Source organism: Tachypleus tridentatus, chromosome 10, assembly GCF_004210375.1.
Source record: "Tachypleus tridentatus isolate NWPU-2018 chromosome 10, ASM421037v1, whole genome shotgun sequence".
NCBI classification, from domain to species: domain Eukaryota; kingdom Metazoa; phylum Arthropoda; class Merostomata; order Xiphosura; family Limulidae; genus Tachypleus; species Tachypleus tridentatus.
Genome location: NC_134834.1, coordinates 181,947,595 through 181,970,042, shown reverse-complemented (window position 1 = coordinate 181,970,042; position 22,448 = coordinate 181,947,595). Strand labels below are relative to the sequence as shown.

At 36.1% G+C, this 22,448-nt stretch overlaps 1 protein-coding gene across 3 annotated transcripts in view; it reads left to right on the top strand.

Moving 5' to 3' along the window:
• The window catches only part of LOC143231067 (uncharacterized), a 180,775-nt gene that overhangs the window by 28,801 nt on the left and 129,526 nt on the right, over positions 1-22,448 (top strand). The window contains exons 2-4 of one of the 3 annotated variants that reach the window (XM_076465593.1): positions 8,056-8,173; positions 12,962-13,618; positions 13,857-13,904. In XM_076465593.1, the coding sequence (XP_076321708.1) occupies positions 8,056-8,173; positions 12,962-13,618; positions 13,857-13,904 (823 nt within the window). The remainder of the gene's footprint in view (positions 1-8,055; positions 8,174-12,961; positions 13,619-13,856; positions 13,905-22,448) is intronic. The other 2 variants (XM_076465594.1, XM_076465595.1) reach the window with 2 other exon arrangements.

The following is a 22,448-nucleotide window of genomic DNA, read 5'->3' as shown; positions in this document are numbered from 1 at the left end:
TAGGATGACTAGTCTTGCGTAGCTTTGCTCGAGAATTCTTACTCTTGTTGAGATTATGGTTGGGTGAATAAAACCATCCATATTCAGTTTAGTTTCACTTGGCCAAGTCTTATTAGAGACTTGACTTAGGAGACGAGATCTGAACTTACTAAAGCAGATCTAAAATTAATAGGAAAACCGTCGATTCAGGCAGACGCGGAAACGTAAGTTAAACAGACACGGGAAGGCATGAACAAAAAATAAATCTAAAACGAGAGAAAAATTCTGAGAAAAAAAAATCGCTGCTAAAATTAAGTGTAAATGTAGAAATAAAATAACGTGCAAGGGATTTAACGAACAGACGCAATTATAAAAATAAGGAAAAAATAGGTGTTACAAATAATGGGAAGAAAATAACATACATACAAAGAAAGTTTGAATTGGAATGCAATTTGAAAGACTGTCCTACTTACCGATTTTAAGATGTTGTTTAACCAGCCCGCTTACCCTGATGAACAATCGTGTGTGTCAGTTCATTAGTCAGCGAACAATATAACACAATCACTAATTTCTTATGATAGGTTTGTGGTTTGTTTTGAACATTTCGCAAAGCTACACGAGGGCTATCTGCGCTAGCCGGGGAATGATCGTAACATTATAACGCCCTCACGGCTGAAAGGACGAGCATGTTTGATATGACGGGGATTTGAACTTCGCGACCCTCGGATTACGAGCCGAGTGCCTTAACCACTTGGCCATGCCGGGCCGGAAATAGTTTGGAAGCCATCAGGATCTTCAATTCAAAATAGGCTTGGGGGGGTGTGTGAAAAGAATGACTTCGTGCGTCTCCTCCAGTTCAGCAGAGATTCCTACGCCACGGCGTAATTTCCTTACATTAATTAGTCCAGGTGGACTGGAATTGTTTCACAGAAACTGCAGTTTGAAGCTACCTCCCAAAAATCATGATTTCTTGAACTATCAGTATCTCTTCATATTATGACAATTTTACTCTTAACAAAGGTTGAGGTGATGGATCTAGAACAACCTCTGGTGGGGTTTTAACGAATATTTATAAGTGTAATAATTAAATCAAAGAGCGTGATTTTTGAATTTCTCTTAACGTTATTTTATTCATGAGAGAGTTTATTATGACAGTAAATTGTACAAAATACTGGAATATTAACACTCCTACGAAAAGACGTTTCTAGTCTTGATTTCTCCAAGCCCGTTCCCCTAGCTGTGGTTTCGCTAGATAGTAGATAGGGACAGTGGGAATCTCGTTAATCCATTCATTAATGGATTTAAATGGCAATTTCATTTAAATATAAAATTATTAGCCTAATATTAATAACCTTTCAAGTTGCTCTGGGGCCTATTAGGCCCCACTTTTCGTAGGAGTGTTAAGGCAGTATCAACTTCTGTGTATCCTAATCTTATTAAGGTCTTTTCAAGACTTTGATAAATTAATGAAACTGAGATGAAGTACGCGTGGATATTTGTTAGAGGTCTTGTTTTTCTTTAATTGTTTATTTTAAACATCACACAAAACTACATCAGGGCTATTTGCGCTAGTCGGTCTCAATTTTAAAGCGACAGACCAGAGGGAAGACAGTTACTATCACCCACCGCCAACTCTTGAACTACTCTTTACCAACGAATAGTGGGATTGACTGTAACGTTATATTGTCCCCACAGCTGAAAGGACGAGCATGTTTTGTGTTATAGGGATTCGAACTCGCGACCCTCAGATTACGAGTCGAGTGCTCTAACCAACTGGCCATGCTAGGTCAAGCTCATAAGTATTAGTATTTGTCAAATATTTGAAAATAGGTTCCCTATCATCCAGGGCCCGGCATGGCCAGGTGGTCAAGGCACTCGACTCTTAATCTGAGGTCGCGGGTTCGAATCCCCATTGCACCAAACACGCTCGCCCTTTCAGTCGTGGGGGCGTTATAATGTGACGATCAATCCCACTATTCGTTGGTAAAAGAGTAGCCCAAGAGTTGGCGGTGGGTCGTGATGAATAGCTGCCTTCCCTCTAGTCTTACTCTGCTAAATTAGGGAAGTATTGCTTGTTCTGTTCTAAAAGTGTTATTGACCTCTTAGTAAGTTATCTTTTTAAAATTTACTTTAAAATATTTTGTAAAAAAATGCTTCAGTATCTGTATTTTAAAACATCCCCTTTTTTTTTTCCAAATATTTTATGGAACGGTGGTTGGAAACCACTACATTGTACAACTGTAATCGTTATGAAATAGCTTTGCGTTCTATGGAATTTGTAACACCAATCTTAATCTTGTTTATAACTACAATTTACAAATATTTTAGGTGTGGCCTAGTGGTGATCTGCTAGGCGATGGATCTTAAAGTTCGGGATTCGATGTTCGATCCAAGTTTATGCCTTCACGCTTCCCACTTTCAGCCATGAACGTGTTTATATAAGAGACCACCAATCTTACTATTCGATTGGACATGAATGCTACTGACTGGTTGCCTTCGATTTGGTTTGGTTTGTTTTGAATTTCGCGCAAAGCTACACGAGAGCTATCTTTGCTAGTCGTCCCTAATTTAGCAGTGCAAGATTAGAGGAAAGGCAGCTAGTCATCACCATCCACCGCCAACTCTTGAGCTACTATTTTACCAACAAATAGTGGATTGACAGTCACATTATAATCCCCCCACGGCTGAAATGGCGAGCATGTTTGGTATGACAGGGATTCGAACCCGCGACCCTCAGATTATGAGTGGAGTGCCTTAACCACCTGGCCATGCCGGGCCCATTCGATTTGGTCAACACTTGAAAGTTGGGGACATTTATGCTTGAACTCTTTAGTCCAGTGGTCCTCAGTTTTTTTCCACACTGAGCCATTTCAGATGATGTTCACAAAGCTAAATGTGCGATATCTGGGCATAGAGGGAATTAGGAGTCAGCCTTTCAAGGACCAATTTATTTGGTCCTCGGTCCAACAGTTGGGGTCTACTGTTTAGTGCGTGTTATAATAAGGTGTCGTTCAGTTGAAAATACCAAATAAACAGCTCGGAAAAACCCAACAAAAACAGCTGTCAGTACATTGTCAAAATTGTGTTTATTTTTTATTTAGTTGCATATAGTATAACAATTCGCGGTGATAGTAAATGGTCAAGTTGTCTTTATGTACGCATTTTAATTGTGTGTGTGAATTCATGATCTTACTGAAAACTTGTAATCTGAGGGTCGCGGGTTCGCATCCCCGTCGCGCCAAACATGCTCGCCCTTTCAACCGTGGGGGCGTTATAATGTGACGGTCAATCCCCCTATTTGTTGGTAAAAGAGTAGCCCAAGAGTTGGCGGTGAGTGGTGATGACTGCCTGCCTTCCTTCTAGTCTTACACTGCTAATTTATGGACGGCTAGCGCAGATAGCCCTCGAGTAGCTTTGCGCGAAATTAAAAACAAACAAACAAACAAGCAAGCAAGCAATCTTACTGAAAAAAATGCAAAGAAAAAACTCTTACTTGAAAAATACTAGAACGGTACGTCAAGTATAGAGCATTCTATAAATATTATGTTCTTTCAGTGATGCAGTAACTAGGAACGAGATTGAATGTATTAACATGTGGAACCCGTGTTTTATGTCACGTATTATGCAAAAATATCGAGACACATTTCAACGCAGTGAGTTAAATACATTAAGAACGCGGCACGGAGTTGCTGCCGTAATCTCAGCGCAGGCAGCCCAAATGGCGCTGAGCCAACAAAATAACGAGGCTTCGTAAGTGTGTCAGTGAACTGTTTTCTGACTCGAGCACTTATTTGTATATCAAGTTCTACTGTGGCAACGGGTTAGAGATTACTCGCTACAAGATTTACTGGTGTTATCTATCACAGGCTTGCTGCCGAGTGCTATTTAAGTGTTCTAAGATTTTGATAGAATGACGAACACTAAATCAAGGACCATATAACACTTGAAAATAAGTTACCTATCAAAACACTTCATATATATGCAGATTAAAAGTGTCATCGTTACACTTTAAACTGCCTTTTACTTTTGAAACCCTTCGTTTTCGGCTTGTGTAAATCTGCTTACCCCATCACAAACGCAAATATTCACGAATTTCTGCGGCGGGCCATTACAAACATTGCAGCGCAGATAGCTCTGCGCGAAATTCAAAACAAAACAAACATGACATTGCACCTAAAACGCTTGTGTCAAATGATGTCAGTTGTGGTTAAAGGGTGTGGTTTGTTTCTGTCAGCACTGTAATACATTATATCACGTATAATATTCCACATAGATCTATAAACCTATAATATTAATAACAGATCATAAGTTTTATTAGCATGTACTCGAAAACCAGATCGCATTACTAAATCTGGTAATACAAGACGGGGTACTTGGAAAAGTGTCACCTCTTTATTTTATCTTAATATACAGGGTGTTCGGAAAGTCACTGTGCAGTTTTGTAATCATATTTTATTCAGTCTATTTCAAGCCAGCAACTGATAGCGGTGTTTAGAAACAAAATAAGAAGGATCCAGGCCTGTATTGATGCTAACGGGGGTCACTTTCAACATTTTTTATAATTGTCATTCATATTTACCTCCTGTATTCTATATTGAAACATGTCTGTTAATAAATATATGTGCGCAGTGACTTTCCGAACACCCAGTATAACCGATATACTTTGCGTGCCATTGCAATAAGTAAATTACGTAATATTTGTTAAATTTAGTCCAATTTGAGCATAATGTTCACCAGTACAGTAACTGTAGTAGCTCCTGTGGATTTTGTTTTTCGCTATTGCAATGTGCCCCGGCATGGTCAGGTGATTAAGGCACTCGACTCGTAATCTGAGACACGCAGGTTCGAATACCCGTCACACCAAACATGCTCGCCCTTTTAGCCGTGGGGGCGTTTATAATGTACGATCAGTCCCACTGTTCGTTGATTAGAGTAGCCCAAAAGTTGCCGGTGGGTAGTGATGACTATCTGCCTTCCCTCTTGTCTTACACTGCTAAATTAGAGACGGCTAGCGCGGATAGCCCTCGAGTAGCTTTGCGCGAAATTCAAATCAAACATATTGCAACTACATAGTTTTTGTATTCCGTATCACAAGACATAAGAATAAAATGTGGGTTGTGTTTGAAACCGACAAAATTCCAGGTTTCATGCTGTTTTAAGAATGAGAATCGCAAGTTATTCGTCTTTGTATAGATTCGAATGTTACAGTAATAGAGAAAAGAGCCAATCGGTTATTTTACTTATCAGTGTTCATGTGAAGCAGTGACTAAAATATTAAAGTTAGAAGTATTGTTAGGCAGTAACAGTATTAACAAGAATAGTTGTATCCAGCTTTTTACCTCTTCGATCTTATTGTGTTAAGCCCTCTTCTGTTCGAAAACGGACATACTTTTCCAAACTAACACTTTCACCCGCTTACGTTTCATTATGTGGGTTATATGTCAAGATAAACCAACTTACAATAATTACCATATTTATCGAAAGTGTTGTAGTTTTATGCACCGCGTTTATTTTGATAGTTAGTGTTAGCGATTAGGGAAGAAATATTTCGATGTGTAACTTAGTTTGTAAACTGTTATGAAACTACCATGTTTTAGTACGATTAAAACGTAAAGCCATTTTGTTTATATATATATATATATAAGGTTATTTTATCTGTGTGTATTTTTGCTACAGTTAATATTGTTCAACATTTAAAAATAATACTTCAAATTATTCACAAATAATCAGCAATTCATTTATTGAACAACAAATAAATTAATAATGACTGCATTTTTATAAACAGAGAAATTAACTATCGGGGGCGTATATTTCTTTTTGTTTTCAGTATCACTGACGTGTGTTATTTTTCAGTTTCTCAGTTATCTGTTATCAAGAAATAACAAAAAAGACTTAATGTCATAATGTAAGGCTTGTAAGATTTGTACATGAAAAATAAAAACGAGTTCTCCTCGCGCAACTTCACGCTCATTCTGAGATGATTGTTTTCTAAATGTTTATCACCCCTCATCAACCCAGCTAAGGATAAGTAAGGTAAGATGATGTCCATAGCATACTTAATTGTATGGTGCTTTGGGAGAAAAACTCTCAATGTTAGTGTGGGGTTTGAGCCGGCTCTAAAACTAGACAGATCTTAAAACTTCAATTATGTAGGTTAGAAGTGGGTACACATCAATTTATATTAATCTCATTAAACTTATCTGTGTCGCCTATTTGGTGATTTCAACCTTGTTTTCATCTGTTAAATACCTTGTCGGACCTCTGAATCGGACCTTCAGAGCTTGCATCCAGTTGCTGTCAAAACACACTCCGCACTTTGTGGCTGTAGATGCGTTATCAGAGTGATGGACAGATCCCAATATTCCAGAGTTTGTTTATAAGCTCATGTTTGTGAAGTACGTAATGAAACTCATCAGACGGTACTTAATGTTTCTTTTCACAATTCGTGTTTCAAGAAGTAGTGAGATTTCGAGTCTCAGACTTCAGTCAGTTAAAGAAAACTGTATTTATAAATATTTATGTATTTGTATGCTGAGATAGCGAGAGGCAACTCAGTTTTTATAGCATTATATATTATATTAGAATCCCATTCACAATTACAATGTGAAACTGACTTAAGCCTAAAACTTCGATAACTCCTTTTTGCTTTTAGTTGTTCTGGATCAGTTTTTAGTGGCTTTTTTTTAGTGACACAAAGGAGTTATAAATTAAGTGTATCGCCAGGATTCGCTCACAATAATTAATAACTATAGTGTTGAATAAAATTTCAGAATTGCACGTTATAATGCACGATGTTATTTTTCTCTGTACGGGTAATTAGCTTTTATATTACTATAATCAGCACTGGATTTGTTTGTTATTCTGTATTTATAGAAGTGTGTTTTCAAAAGTGTGAGGATTAGATTATGTCATCATTTTAATTCCAGTATTATAACTTCTTGTATCAATTGTACTTGGGCTTGTAGCAGGTGTTTTGTGTAATCTTATGAGTTGTAATCTTAAACCTAAATTGTGAATATTCCAAATGCTGATTTTTCGACTTCAACAAACAAATCTCTAGGCTCTTAAAAAGTGTTAGAAATGTACCGTCATTTGAATTATAACAAAGATTAGTCCCAGATGTTAATCGGAAGTGAGCTGAAATGGTTGAATCATTATAAATAGAGGTTGAGTATGTATGTCAGATTTTGGAGCCTCACCATGCTGCTTGTGGTCTAAGCGTATGAATATTTTGCGAGAAAGCAATGAATTTTCTGTGATATCACATTACCTAAAAATTCTAAACAATGTAAAAATATAAGTCTTGCATATTCCGTTCCACAGCGACTTGTATTAACTGTGGTTGTCACTTGACCTGGCTTGCATATTTAAAATATCATTAATATAACGTGTGCCCAACCGTCTTTATCTATAGGGCCATTGAAATTATGTATATATTGCCTTTCTGTTTCAACATATTTAAATACATATGATCTGTGTATCCTTTTGTTTTATAGCAAGTATTAATGAAACTTTTTATGAGTGTTCATTAAAATAACGAAACGTTTGTACGATAGTATTTTATAAATTTGAATTAAGACCAAAACTGTTTTGAACATTTTGCAGGATATAGCTTCTTCCAAATACTTTCTTTTATTATGTATGTCATGTTTATTTGTAGTTACGTTGCACAAACTGTCTATTATTACACTCGATGAGTACTGAAATAATCGTAAAAGTTATATACATACTACATGAAGGGAAAAGTCTCGTGTAGATTTCACTGTATAATATTATATAACACAAAAATATTTGAAAACATACTGCTAAAAGCTATCTGATAATCACTTCTTTTTTCTTTAAATCGACGCCCTGTAGTGAAATAATAAAAAAATCGATAAAAAAAACCCTGTAAGAATCGTTAGATAAACAGTTATGCATGGTTTTATTTCATCTAGTGAATAACAAATTACCCAACTAATGAGAAGATGCAGTGAGTGATTGATGGATGGTTCTATTATTTGGAAACCGTAACTAACTGTGAAGTGTAAAATTCCAGGTTGTTTAGTGATTTATTGTTATTTTTTCACATTCCAGCAGCGTTGAACGCGACGTCTTGCGAGAAAGAGAACGTCAGGCTAGAGCACGAGCTCTGTTAATTGAGGACAACCATGATCATACGTCATCGCAGCCTATTTTCGGAGAACCAATTAAGGTTAGTCTGGCTTTTGCGTCATACATTCGTAAAACTACGTTATATGTGCTTGTATCCTATTGGTGCAAAATGTGAATCACTGTTGTTGTCGTTTATATGTTTGTTACCTTTCGTATCCCGTGAAGTATCAATTTGGAAACACGTTTTCATGATCCATTGTTCAATTATAGTTAGGAACCTGTATCACTAATACGTGTAGGTGAAGGTAGTTAAAAAGTAGATAAAAAAAAAGTTTAACCCTGCTGTAATGTTTAGGCATGACGAATTACATTTACGATTTAAGTATTCCGTGAAGCTAAAATAAAATAATATTATCAAGGAGTAAATATTGAACAGTGGGTTTTCTCGCGACACGTAAAACCTCGAATTACGCTAGCAAGGTGATCAAATTCAGCTCTATTTTTATGTACATAACCGATTTGGCTATCAGATACGTACCATTGTGTTAGTTGCTTGCGTAGTTTGGTACTGTTGGTTTTGTGGAAGGCTGACCGGGGTTACTTACTACACACAAAGGATTTTCGTCAGGTGGAACTAGTAATATATTATTTGTCTTACGAAATTCACGATTAATTATTCTGCTCTGTAACCCTGGAAATATAAATATTTAACGCAAATACAGATTTTGATAAAAAAAAACAAATTCAAAACGTTTTCAAAAAACAACAACAACAATTAGGCATATGTCCCTTCCTGCCCTGTGAGTGGAATTATAAGTAGGTGACAGAATTACTTCTGTACAAAAACTAGACATTATAAAGTTGAATATTTCCATCTATCATCAAAAAATCGAGTAAGTCTATGTTAATAAGGTTCGCATGTCTATAAAATAAGCGTTAATTCACGGAATGTAGCACATGTGGCCGCCCTAAAATTAAAATAAAAAATACATTGTACACCAAGCGATCTTCACAATAGTCACGCTTGGACACATAATAATGGGAAACAGTCCTCCCATCAATTACTTGACAAGTTAGCGGAAGACATCCACAATCGTGATATAAACAACACTATTGCAGGACACTGTACTAAAATAACAATACAACTTCCTGACAATAAAACACATACGAGACATCCACAACTGTAATATAAATAACGTTATTGCAGGACACTGTACTAAAATAACAATACGACTTCCCAACAATAAAACGCATACGAGATATCCTTAACCGTAATACAAGTAACACTATTGCAGGACACTATACCAAAATAACAATACGACTTCCCAACAATAAAACACATACGAGACATCCATAACTGTAATATAAACAACGCGATTGCAGGACACTGTATTAAAATAACAATACGACTTCCCAACACATATAACCGTAATATAAACAACGCGATTGCAGGACACTGTATTAAAATAACAATACGAATTCCCAACAATAAAACACATACGAGACATCCTCAACCGTAATACAAGTAACTCTATTGCAGGGCACTTTATTAAAAATAAAAAAGATATTTTCCACAAAGTAAATATCATTTAAGATTTAGACTCAAGAACACAACTTTCTTGATTGAATATTCAATGAATCAGTTTTAATTCAAGGCAACAACTAAACATTAATAACCATAAAAGTTGGACCACACGATGATACTATACATAGGATGTTTACTGTCGCTAACCTTTTTCTTCTTTCAACTAAAATATATATTGCTACAGACAGCTCCACCCATCTCTTGCCAGTCTGAGGGTTACCGGTTTGGATTCAAATACCCACTGGGTGTTATTTGTGTTCTATGTGTCACCCAGCCCTTAAATACATATATTAGTGTAACTTTATTGTCACTGTAATTGGCCAATAAACTTGTTACTTTTAGAGGTATTTCTAGTTGATTTACAGACTCGATAAAAAAAGCAGTAACTGGTAGCCGGCCGTTAAAGATTATTTCGACAGCTCTTCAGTATCCACACCAGTAGGCCAAGCATGGCCAGGTGGTTAAGGCACTGGACTCTTAATCCAAGGGTCACGGGTTCGAATCTCGGTCGTACCAAACATGCTCGCCATTTCAGCCGTGGGGGCATTATAATGTGACTGTCAATCCACTATTTGTTAGTAAAAGAATAGCCCAAGAGATGGCGGTGGGTAGTGATGACTAGCTGCCTTCCACTGCTAAATTAAGAACGACTAGCGCAGATGGCCCTCGTATAACTTTGCCCGAAATTCTAAACAAACCAAACCACACCAGTATACGAGATAAACGTGTGTGCTGTTCTTCGTATTTAACAACCATCAATGAACATGTTGTTGCAATAACTGAAAACTTCTGTTTGAGAGTTCCAAGTTGCTCATTAGTATATCTATTACAGTAACTTTCATTTGTTTGCACGTGTTTCAAAGCCCCTGAAGAAGTACCAAGGCAAAACTTTCTTGTAGACATAATACCGATGTATCTCAGAACGACCGGTATGGGTATTAACACTTATTAGTAAGGAGAGAATAACGTTTAAACCTTCCTAGGTCATCTACAGGGTAAGAAAGAGTTTCCAAGTGACAGTTGCCGGACACGTGTCTTAGGGACGAGAGTATAAGACGTATGTCCGGCAACGGTCACTTACAATCTCTCCCTTTCTTTACATGTAGATGACATAGGAAGGTCGAAACGTTCTCTCCTTATCAATAAAAGTATTAATACCCATACCAGCCGTTCAGAGATAACTATATTTCAAGTAGATCATGATGACGAAAACCCCACGTACTGTACTCCAGAAACAAACGTAATTTTATGTGCAAAAACGGCTCGTTTGGGTTGAGAAAATATTTTACATAGAGCCGTTTTTGCAAATACATTTCTCAACAAGTGGGTTTTTCGACATCACTGAAACGTAATTTTATCTCTTTATTTGTCAAAAATGACAGACTTTAAATATTTGCGCTTATCAGATGTTTAGAAAACTGATATATGAATAAGTTTACTCAGCTTTCTTGTATGTGCAGGTTAGTCAGATCTATGGATATTTAAAAATAAATGTAAGATATAATTCATATTATGACCTTAATTACTTTCATTCCACCTCCAGCATGTGACAGCCCTAAAATATATCTTAAATAATTTATACTCGGGTATTAGATTTTTATATATCGTTGATAAGATTAAACGTAGTTATGTCTTTTATTTATTTCATATTTCATATATACGATGAACTTGTTTTGAGCAAGAAGTTGAAATAAACCCCTGTTTTTCAGGCTAACATATACCAATGACTGCGCGTCTAATTTTTTTTAATGAAAAATAAATTTTGCAGCATGCATTTCGAAAAAAATAATTAAAACAATTATTTCACAGAGACTAACAATCATTTCATCGAGTAAGTTGCAAGATATGCCTCTCTAAAACACAGCACTCATTTAACATGGTGGTTATTATTGTTACACATCTGTTAGTTTCAATATGGAGTAGCTAAGAGTTACAGCTGTAGTCGATAAATTATGCTTATTTGAAGCATGAATAATTGTAGCTTTTTTGTTTTAAATGGAAAAACAAGCTTTTAACTAGAAATGTCTATTGTTCATCTGTTATTCGTTCGCAAAAATACATATCCAAACAGTTTGTAGAAAGGGGGCAAACAATTACTGTGGAAATTGCGACGTTCAAGTTCGGTCCAACTACGTTAATTGGGACTGTGGTGTGGTAACTGTACTGGAAAAGTCTGGCAATATAAGTGTGATGGATTGTTGATTTTCTGTCTTGAATAACACCTTTTTTCACTGTGAAAATACAGCTTTGTGAGGTGGGCATGAACTAGAATAACATCCATGTGCATTCTAAACATTTTTCTCGCCTTTCTGAAACGATTGCAAGACATGATCGCTGTCACTAGAACGTTCCCTCCACACAATTACTCCACCTCCTATAGCTCGTATTTTTGGAAGTAAGGAAAATGTCCCATTAAAACGATTTCTTCGAATTTCTACTATAGTTGTTTTCAAATTTTTGTGAAGGGGGAATCCTAATACTGTAACCTATTGGCATGTATGCTTCTGTTGTGAAGGTAGAATTTTGTTTTGAAATATCGTATCATACCTTTCAGTTTGTCCTGTTTACACAACTGTAAAATTCCTACATATATGTTTAAATATATATATATATAATTGAATAGATTGTATTAAAACGATTTTGCACATTTTGTGTCTGAAAGGGCTATTTCTTACCTTTTCCAAAAGCTAATAATTTCCAAAGGCATCATACCAACTAATAAACGACAAACAATGTCAAAATGTAGTTACACATTTATTATCATCTCAACTTTCTGTATCAACCTTGGTTTCCGCTTCGCTTATTCTCATATTCAAAATTGTTTTAATAGAACGTATACTGAGTCCTGTAAGATGATGATAATTTTTAATGACTGTAATAACGCGATGCATGTTTGTTATGTAAGCCATGCACTTGTAGTGATTGTACACACAGATTATATCTAATATACCTGTAGCTACCTATGTGTGTGTGTGTGTGTGTGTGTGTGTGTGTGTGTATGGAGGTATATATGCATGAACTTAACTTACATTTACTTTATTTTTTTCACTTGTAGTATATTTTTAATTATATATCAAAATTATCCAATTGTCATAATATAAAGAGCAAAAATGAGAGACTCCAACTAGGAAAAATAGAATCCTTTATCCTAAACTGTACTACCAAGCTTATTAAGGTGTTTTACTGCATAATATCTTAGAAGGAACTTCGAATATCTATCTATATAAAGTGAATGTATTATTAGGAAAAAAAATTCATTTAAAAATTTGACATTTGAAAGGTATTCTTCGTTGTCTTGAGTAGGTCGTGCCTCGCCTTGAAGACGAAACTTCTCGTCGGATTAGACGCACGCTGGGAGATTTTAACCAAGTGCAACCATATTTAACGAAAGATCCTACACATTTGATTGGAATTTCCAAAACTGTGGCCGCAGACGTCAGTAACACAGCAGTGGATCGGAATGGGAAAGAAACGGGGTGTGATACCATCCGCCAGTCACCTTCATCCAGCAATGGTAATTTGGCGAGATCGGTTCCGGCATCGTTCTCTGAGAATTCGTGTGCTGTAAATGAACCTCTCACTTCAACAAATCCACCAGTGATAAAAAAGGAGCAGAAATCCACGACTCCCATTACAAGCAACCAATATCGTGGTTCCAAAAAATATGCCCAACAGGATTATAGGGAAGAGGTCGTCCCAAAAATACCATCAGATTCATACAAGTATACTTCCAAAGACTCCAGCCATGGGGTCAGAGCAGCTAAGGATAGAGATAATTTGACGAGGACAACAATTAATTCTCAACCCACTGTTACAACCCATCACAGAAACACTGGTAATGTTCCTATGTCTACATCCAGTACTAAGCTTTTCACTTCAACTCCCCATCAGGCCACTGACAAGGAGAAGGTACGACATAACAAGCAGAACCACTTCAAGTTGAATCATACAACACACCAGGTGAGAAATTTTGTATTCTGTTATTAATACACAAAACACAACAATAAAACAAAATCAGGTGATCAAAAACGGATGATGTATTTATAAAGTTTTTAAAGTGTTCGTGATTTTGTAAATTTAATAAAACATTAATTTCCGTTAGTGACAGTTTCACCCATAATGTTTCATAATGGTATTTGCTCCTCCCCCCAGTCAATGTTCAGTAAAATTCTTATATTCGTGTTTTTTGTTCCATAAGGTGGGCGTAAGAATTAAAAAACATCCTGAAGTGGAATCCATTTTGCGGGTAAGTTATTGTTCGTTGTTTAATTATTTTTTTATCATGTCTCGTATATTGACTTTGTGATTTGTTTTTATTTATAGCCATTTGAACTGGATTTAGCCTACCCGGACCTCCATAGCTCTCAAATACTTCGCACTTTGGTTTGTAGGTGCATTATGAGAGTAACAGTAAATTCCCATTAGTTTTTATTAGAATAATCCAAGAGTTAGCAGTTGCTGCTGTTGACAAGCTGCTTTTTCTTTAGGTATATATCTTGTAGTTTTGCGCGAAATTTTAACAAACAAACAATTAAACAGAATCAAAACGTTTGCTTCTTCGATAAAAAACAACGACTATTGACTCTTTAAACGAGTGAGTTATCAGCCGACAGTGTTGCCAGAATTTAAGTTTTAAGGACGTGATTTAGTCATTTGACAGCTCTGCATATCAGATATTATGTATAAAGTTTTACACTGCACTTTTATGGAGAAATGCATTTTTTAATACACTAGATTGGAAAATATATTTTCGTTGTGAATCGCGGCCTTCCTATGCAGTTGTTATATATGTGCGTATTCACCTCGTTTAAGTTAATAAATTGTCATGGTTTGCACTCGTATTGTGACCTGTGACTTTCTGTCTTGCTAATTCAGACTGGCTTTTCTTGTTATCTCGCTTCAAGAAATCTAGTTGGACTAAAGAGATAACGTATCTGAGCACGTAACCAGTTCTAAAAACTAGCCAATAAAAGCAAAATAAAATATTTTATGGTATGTTTTGAATTTCGCGCAAAGCTACTCGAGGGCTATCTGCGCTAGCCGTCCCTAATTTAGCAGTGTAAGACTAGAGGAAAGGCAGCTAGTCATCACCACCCATTGCCAACCCCTGGACTACTCTTTTACCAACGAATAGTGGGATTGACCGTTACATTATAACGCCCTCACGGCTGAAAGGGCGAGCATGTTTGGTGCGACCGGGAATTGAACCCGCGACCCTCGGATTACGAGTCGAACGCCTTAACACGCTTGGCCATGTCGGGCCTTTATGGTATGTAAACCAAATTAGATGTGCTTCACGAGCTCTGGCATTGGACGAAAGAAACCGTCAACAGGTGTGAAAAAAACAAACATCACTTAAAGCAGTTTGAAATTAATAATGTCTATTTTAGGGTCACTGGTATGAATGTTTGTTTGCTGTTTCACACCTGTAAACTAGTTGCTGCGACATTTTCTCTCGTCCTTGAGAATATTTCTCTTTGCAGGCAGGCGGTTAGAAGAAAAGAAATCAACATAGCAATTAATAGTTTGAACCGTAAGAAAAAATCGATAATAGCTAAGACGTTTATTATAAGCGCGCCTTGAAGTGATTATTTTCTAGCTTTGCATGCATCAAAGATTTTTATTTTTAAATTGTTTTTAGCACGATTTCGTTATTATCTTCAAAGATTAAATAAAATACATGCAAATTTAAATATAGTCTGTTTTCCCTCGTTGCCAAAATTGAGAACTTCGGCGAGAAAGAAATGTGTTTAAGATTGAGTCAGTTTTGAACTTGCTATTTGTCTGAGTTCGAGGTATTCGAAACATTTCACCAGTAGCTCTGGACAAAGTCCATGGCCAAGTGGTTGGAGCACTCAACTCGCAATCTGAGGGTCGCGGGCTCGAATCCACGTCACATTCAACATGCTTGCTCCTTCAGCCTTGGGAATATTATATTGTGACAGTCAATCCCGCTATGCGTTGTTAAAATAGTAGTATAACAGTTGGCGGTGGGTAGTGACGACGAGCTGCCTTCCTTCTAGCCTTGAACTGCTAAATTAGGGACAGCTAGCGCAGATAACCCCTGTTTAGCTTTCCGTGAAATTCAAAACAAACAAACAAAAAAAACTGGAGGAAGTGTAACTGAAGAACAAAACCAGATATTTTATAGTGATGAACTGTAAGTTGTGTATACAGTATCGAACTGCCCTTTACATAGTAAAAATAGCCCATGTTTGTATGAATGTTTAAAGAGTAACATTGGTGTTACTGGTAGATTCTTGTCATCTCTCCAAGGTTTGGTTTGGTTTCAGTTTCGCGCAAAGCTACACGAGGGCTATCTGCACTAGCCGTCCCTAATTTTGCAGTGTAAGACTAGAGGGAAGGCAACTATCTGCAAGGAAAGAATGGTTTGAAATAGATCATTTTTGTCACAGCGTTAAAATATATATTCTGTATGAAAGAAACGGTTTAATTATGGTTTTGGTATAAAACGTTGGAAAATAAATGAAATCAGAGGAGAAGGTTGGACATCAGTGCAATAAAGACCGTTTGCTGATTTGATTTAATATTATTAAACATTAGCCCAAAGATGGTGGTTTTAAATTATAAAACAAAAGTGTTGTTAATACATTATTAACCTGGGCCACGTGTGCAGATTGAAAATATGGGCCACGCTCGTGAGAATAGTTTTTGTCTTCGTTGGCTCGTGACCTAGATCTGGTGGGCTAACACGTTCAATTTATGTCATAAAACCGGTTAGGTTATTATAAATATAAAAACTATACTGAGAAAATATGCAAGGCTTCTACAAGCGTTCTGGGACAAAACTGTGTGGCGACATAATTTTAAATTTTTTTTATGTGTATGTAGGAAGAGATTCCTTCTGTTTAACATAAACTTTCATCTGTAGTTTCTTAACTGTTGTGAAGGCCTTACAAGTTTCTTAAAAGGTCAAGGTTGGTTACTTAACGGCCTTGAATGGAAAGTTCCGGACACAATAAAATCTTAGATCAAGAACGTTGTTACATTGTAATGCTATCTATCTATCTGTATACATATATACGCATTTTGCTAGTCTTTACTTAAAGTAAGAGACAGAAAAGTGGAACTAGGTTACAAAGTACAATGCTGGAAAGATAAAATGTGCCATTTTAAAAGAGGTACTTACCTGGAGTTTAGAGCCCACATAGAGGTTTGGGATACACTCTTATCAGATGTTAGCTCCTGTCATTCGAGCCTTACACATAAAAGGAGGAAGTTGGCTTAGTTTTAATATCCAGAGGAAATAGAATGTAAAAACGCCACCTCCTTACTTGGCGGTATTTTAAAATAACTCCGAGATAAAGCTATGAAAATACGAATCTCTTTAACAGCCCCAATTTAACCTAATTAACTTAAGTTAAAGTACTTATACTTTGTAAGTATAAACAGTTATATCCGGATTTCATTTCGACTGGAAAGCTGAATTTAGTGACACGTGTGTAGGTTGCAGTATAGCAGGTGCATATTATGAAGGTTTAGATGGACAGGACAAACAGATAGTCGCTTGAACTAATCGTTGAAAGTGATAAGTTATTAGCTTCTAGTGGATAAAGAAATAAGTACTTTTTTTTGTACAGGGTGCTCGGAAAGTCACTGTGCAGTTATATATTTATTAACAGACATGTTTCAATATAGAATACAGGAGGTAAATATGAATGACAATTATAAACAATGTTGAAAGTGACACCTGTTGGCATCAGTACAGGCCTGGATCCTTCTTATTTTGTTTCTAAACACCGCTATCAGTTGCTGGCTTGAAATAGACTGAATAAATTATGATTACAAAACTGCACAATGACTTTCCGAACACCCTGTATATTAAGATAAAATAAAGAGGTGACACTTTTCCAAGTACCCCGTCTTGTATTACGAGATTTAGTAATCCGACTCGTAACCTGCGGGTCGCGGCTTCGAATTCGCGTCACACCAAGCATGCTTGCCCTTTCAGCCGTGGGGACGTTTATTGTGACAGTCAATCCCACTGTTCGTTGGTAAAAGAGTAGCCGAAGAGATGGCGGTGGGTGGTGATGACTAGCTACCTTTCCTGTAAATTAGGAATGGCAAGCGCAGATAGCCCTTGTGTAGCTTTGCGTGAAATTCAAAACAAACAAACTGTACGTTTTGCCAGCGAAGACGTCATTGGAGTTTGGGAACTCTCTCTATATATATGTATATATACAGGGTGTTCGGAAAGTCACTGTGCACTTATATATTTATTAACAGACATGTTTCAGTATAGAATACAGGAGGTAAATATGAATGACAATTATAAACAATGTTGAAAGTGACCCCCGTTGGCATCAATATAGGCTTGGATCCTTCTTATTTTGTTTCTAAACACCGCTATCAGTTGCTGGCTTGAAATAGACTAAAGGAAATGTGATTACAAAACTGCACAGTGACTTTCTGAATACCCTGTATAATGTCAGGTGTTGACCGAATATACAATGGCCTCGTGTATACTCCACTGTTGTGTACAAGGAAGAAGTTAATAGCCTTTAAGTTTTGTGTTATAGAAGTACTTCGTTGCAGTAGAAATAAAATATATATTAATACCTTTTTTCATACTGTTTACATGGACACTGTTTCACTGTGTTTTGCTTCTCTATTGTTCATGTTTAGTTGTTTACATTGGAAAAGGAAAGTTGTGGTGAAGTATTTAAAAGGTTTTTCTTGGGATGATATGTATAGTTTATAATATTTTTTCCCTCATTGTGCTATGTGTTTGTGGTGCGCACGAGCTATGTTTACCAATTCCAGTTGACTCAAAATCGTATGTCTCGTGACCGGACACTAATGTGTATACACGAGTATGGTTTTTTATAGTTTGTTTTTTTGTAACCACTGCGCCATTTCAGGAAATATGTTTACTGGAGTGAGTTCCTAGAAAATGTTTGTTTTCAGTTTTGAAAAATGAATTTACTTCATTTAATTATATGCCTCAAGATTTTAAGTTATTGTGGGATAACGATTTATTTGCTTTCACAGCTTATTGTTGCAGTTAAGTCAGATGAAGGAATTATCATGAATAACTTTAAAGAAAAAGCCAGGCATGACAAGGTGGGTTAAGGCGTTCGACTCGTAATCTGAGGTTCGCAGGTTTGAATTTCCGTCACACCAAACATGCTCGCCCTTTTTCAGTCGAGGGCGTTATAACGTGCGGTCAATCCCACTGTTCTTTGGTAAAAGAGTAGCCCAACAGTTGGTGGTGAGTGGTGATGACTAGCTGCCTTCTCTCTAGTTTTACACTGCTGAATTAGGGACGGCTAGCGCAGACAGCCCTCGTGTAGCTTTGCGGGAAATTCAAAACAAACCAAGCCGGTTATTTATTCGTGCATGTGTATTTGAAGATTTCGGGGTTATTGGTTTTAAAATTTCAGTTTAAAAAAGATTTGAAATATATTTATAAAATCAAAATAGTATAGATGTAAGAAAAGAAATCGCATGAGCTGTTGTGTTATGTTTAGTTATGCGCTAACAGAAAAACATTGGCCCAAGTGATTTATTGTTGTAGCTGGAATTAAACTCTCTACCAGTTTTGAATGATCAGTCACAATGGCTTGCATAACATTGTAATCATGAATATTTTCACAATTTGGCCTCAAAATCGAATTTTGTTTTAACCGCACCTATTATATTAAATAACGTCTGACGCAAAGTATTACGTAAGAAACGTGTGAAAAGTTTAACACGATGGTGGTTTGAGGCTCATAACTTCCAGATTTTGCACCCGAATTTTATAAAATTAAAAACATTCCGCATTTAAAAACATCCTAATGTGTCGTAGAAATTTCGACGCAATCAATTAAGTCAATTTTGTCTCCAAACGAGCGCAAAATTTACGAAATTTCAACGTACATTTTGCTAATTTTTTTTCCCATATTCCCGAGTATATCTGAGTTTCTAAAATGACATTTGTTTTCAAGCTAGAGGAACATGTATGTTAGCTACATCCTCAATATGGAAAAGAAGAAAACCAAAACAACCGATTAACGGGAGGTTGTTTTTTTTTCATTGGTGCGAAAAATAAAACGGAGAATTTTGGGTTAAGGTAGGCCTGCTGTAACACGATTAGGGTTAAAGCGATTTCTTTTAAATTTGTTCTGTAAGATAGCGTGGCATGGAAGAACTACCATGCAAATACGTTTTAATTTCTGTTAATAATACACTAGGTGTCTTGCGTTTTCTTTTACTTTTTTTGTGTTTTCGTGTATATTCTAAACGACTTCACACACTTTAATATGGCTGGCATGAATTGTTGGTATAGTCTATGAAATCGATAGTCTGTGGTTTGTATTCGATGCCTCAAAATCGCAAAACTTGCACTTTATGGTCGTAGCTGCGTAATAAAATCCACTGTCAAATACCAGTGTTTATTTCAAGTGCCCCAAAAGTTTATAGAGGGTGCTGTTTACTAGCTGCATATTCTCTAGTCTTATCTTTACAAAATAAGGACGGCTAGCGTAGATAGTTCTTGTGTAGTTTTGTAAATATCGAAACACACACACACACACAACTTAACTTCACATGTGCCCTCTTTATTTTTTATGTGATTCATGAGATAAGCTTATAGGGATCTAACTCGGTTCAATCCGTGACGGTAGCCTAGCGCTATGCTTCATAGTAGCTAGCCTAATCGTCTCAGTTATAGCCTATGTCGTCACAGGTGGACGATTTCCAGCTCTTGTGGACGTATCTTATAAATCACGAATTCCTGAAATAGAAATGTAAATACAGAGGCGGAAAACAGACACTGCTTGGGATTATGGCTTATAATTATTCAAACAGAATTTTTGATAGCTAGCTAGCTATTTAGTAGTATATATATCTTATTTTAAAAACAAGTTGTAAGGAAGCCCGACAAACGCACGTTGTACTAATACGTACAGCTTCGTAGTTTACATTTCGTTGTTCAGTGTCAAATATAACACACACTTCTCAACTTGAATTAAAGTTAGTAATACAATACAATATACGTGTGTAACTTAGACTGCGTATGAGTCTATTTACACCGATTCATAGATTTCTATCACTAAAGTCGTTTGTTTTTTTTCTCATAAAAGGATCTAACAGTCTTCATTCCAATTAGTCTGTGTAAATGTTTGTGTTTGGAACTGAGAATAAGAAAATTATTTCAGTTTTTTCAGTTCTCATGCTTCAGGTTTCCTATTATTTTCAGTGAATAAATCTATGATCTTCGATGTAGGCTTAGAAATTAATATATATGATACAACAAATTAATAAAAGTGTCGGTGAATCATTCAATAGATTCATGGAATAATTTCCTTTTGTCCTGTAGATGACGCCCCAAGGAAGCAGATTTGACTGCAAGTTTAATGTAATTACTAAAATAAGAAAATGAAGTTATAAACTTATCACATATTTACATTTCATCCGTCATCGGTACCCCAGCTGAGTTCATAATAAACTAATTTCCCTAGGCAGTACCGGTTTTATAGTAGAATCCTTTATGTCGAACTTAAGTGGTATTTTTAAATTATTCGGGAGTTTTAAAGAGTCATTTCTAACAAGTAGTCTTTTAACGTAGGTGCCCTATTTTAGTTCACAAGGCAATGCAAGCCAAAAATTTGGTCAAGTATGTCAACGACACACATAAACATGCGTTGACTACTGACGACAGTTTAACTTACAGTGTCATCTCTCGTTTTCACAGTTATTACAAACAACAGTCAAATGAATGTAGATTAACACCCAAGGAGGTTTTTGACAGTTGTTTTGTATAAGTTTAATTACACTATAAGTTATTAGCATTAAATTGTGCTAAAGACGTTTGTGGAGATACATCTACTCCAGTTATTATTGTTTGGAGAGTTCCTGTACCATTCTCTCTCATGGTTGTTCCACATGGTTAATTTGATTTTAAGCCTTGTTATCATATTTTACTGTTTGCTGCTGTTTCTATACCACTGAGTGATAGTCATTAGTTCGTGTACAAAATTCTGGGAATTCTGTTTTCTTTAAAAAACAGCAACAAAAAGCTAGTTACAAAATCTTGGCCATAAGTTGTATATACAATAAAAGCTATGTTTGGTGTATTAAGTTTAAATCAAAATTAAATCATAAATCGTCAGTAGAATTTTTTTTTAAATAACCAAACTAGTTTTTATTTCAGTACAAGACTGAACATGAATGTTTGAAACCAGAACTGTACTGTATAGACAGTGACAGTGTAAGCTGTGTTGCTGCCCAAACCTTTACCATATTTTTTTGTGAACCACAGAGTGTTTTAACGCTACAAATGACTGCACGCAAACTCTTATTCAGTAGCCGGCGTTTCCCTATCGTGAGGACGTTAGTCACGTTACCTCACGGTTGATGGCCAGAAAATGTAGGAACTTTTGACGTCATCCTAGTGACGTAGCACAGTTAATATCATATTATTATTTTCATTCAACAAAACAAATTTCTTCGTGTTTGTTATTTTATATATTATATTTTTGTTTTTATTATGACTAAGGCATGAAATGTCTTTATTTTTTTAATGTATAAATTTCGATTTTTCGCACAAAATATTTCGAGGGCTGTCTGTTGTAGCAGCTCAGATTTTTGAGGCGAGAAACTGTATCTTAGCAACATGCATCTGTTTCTTGTCAGACCGAATAACGGGATGTGATTTTCACTCAAATCCCAAAATTTATTTTCTTGCATTAGACGAGACGCGAATTTTGAATCCGCGTATTCAGAGTTCACCAAGCTGACTGTTGGACCATTCTCAACCCACGTGAAATGTACGCCTTTTAACTTT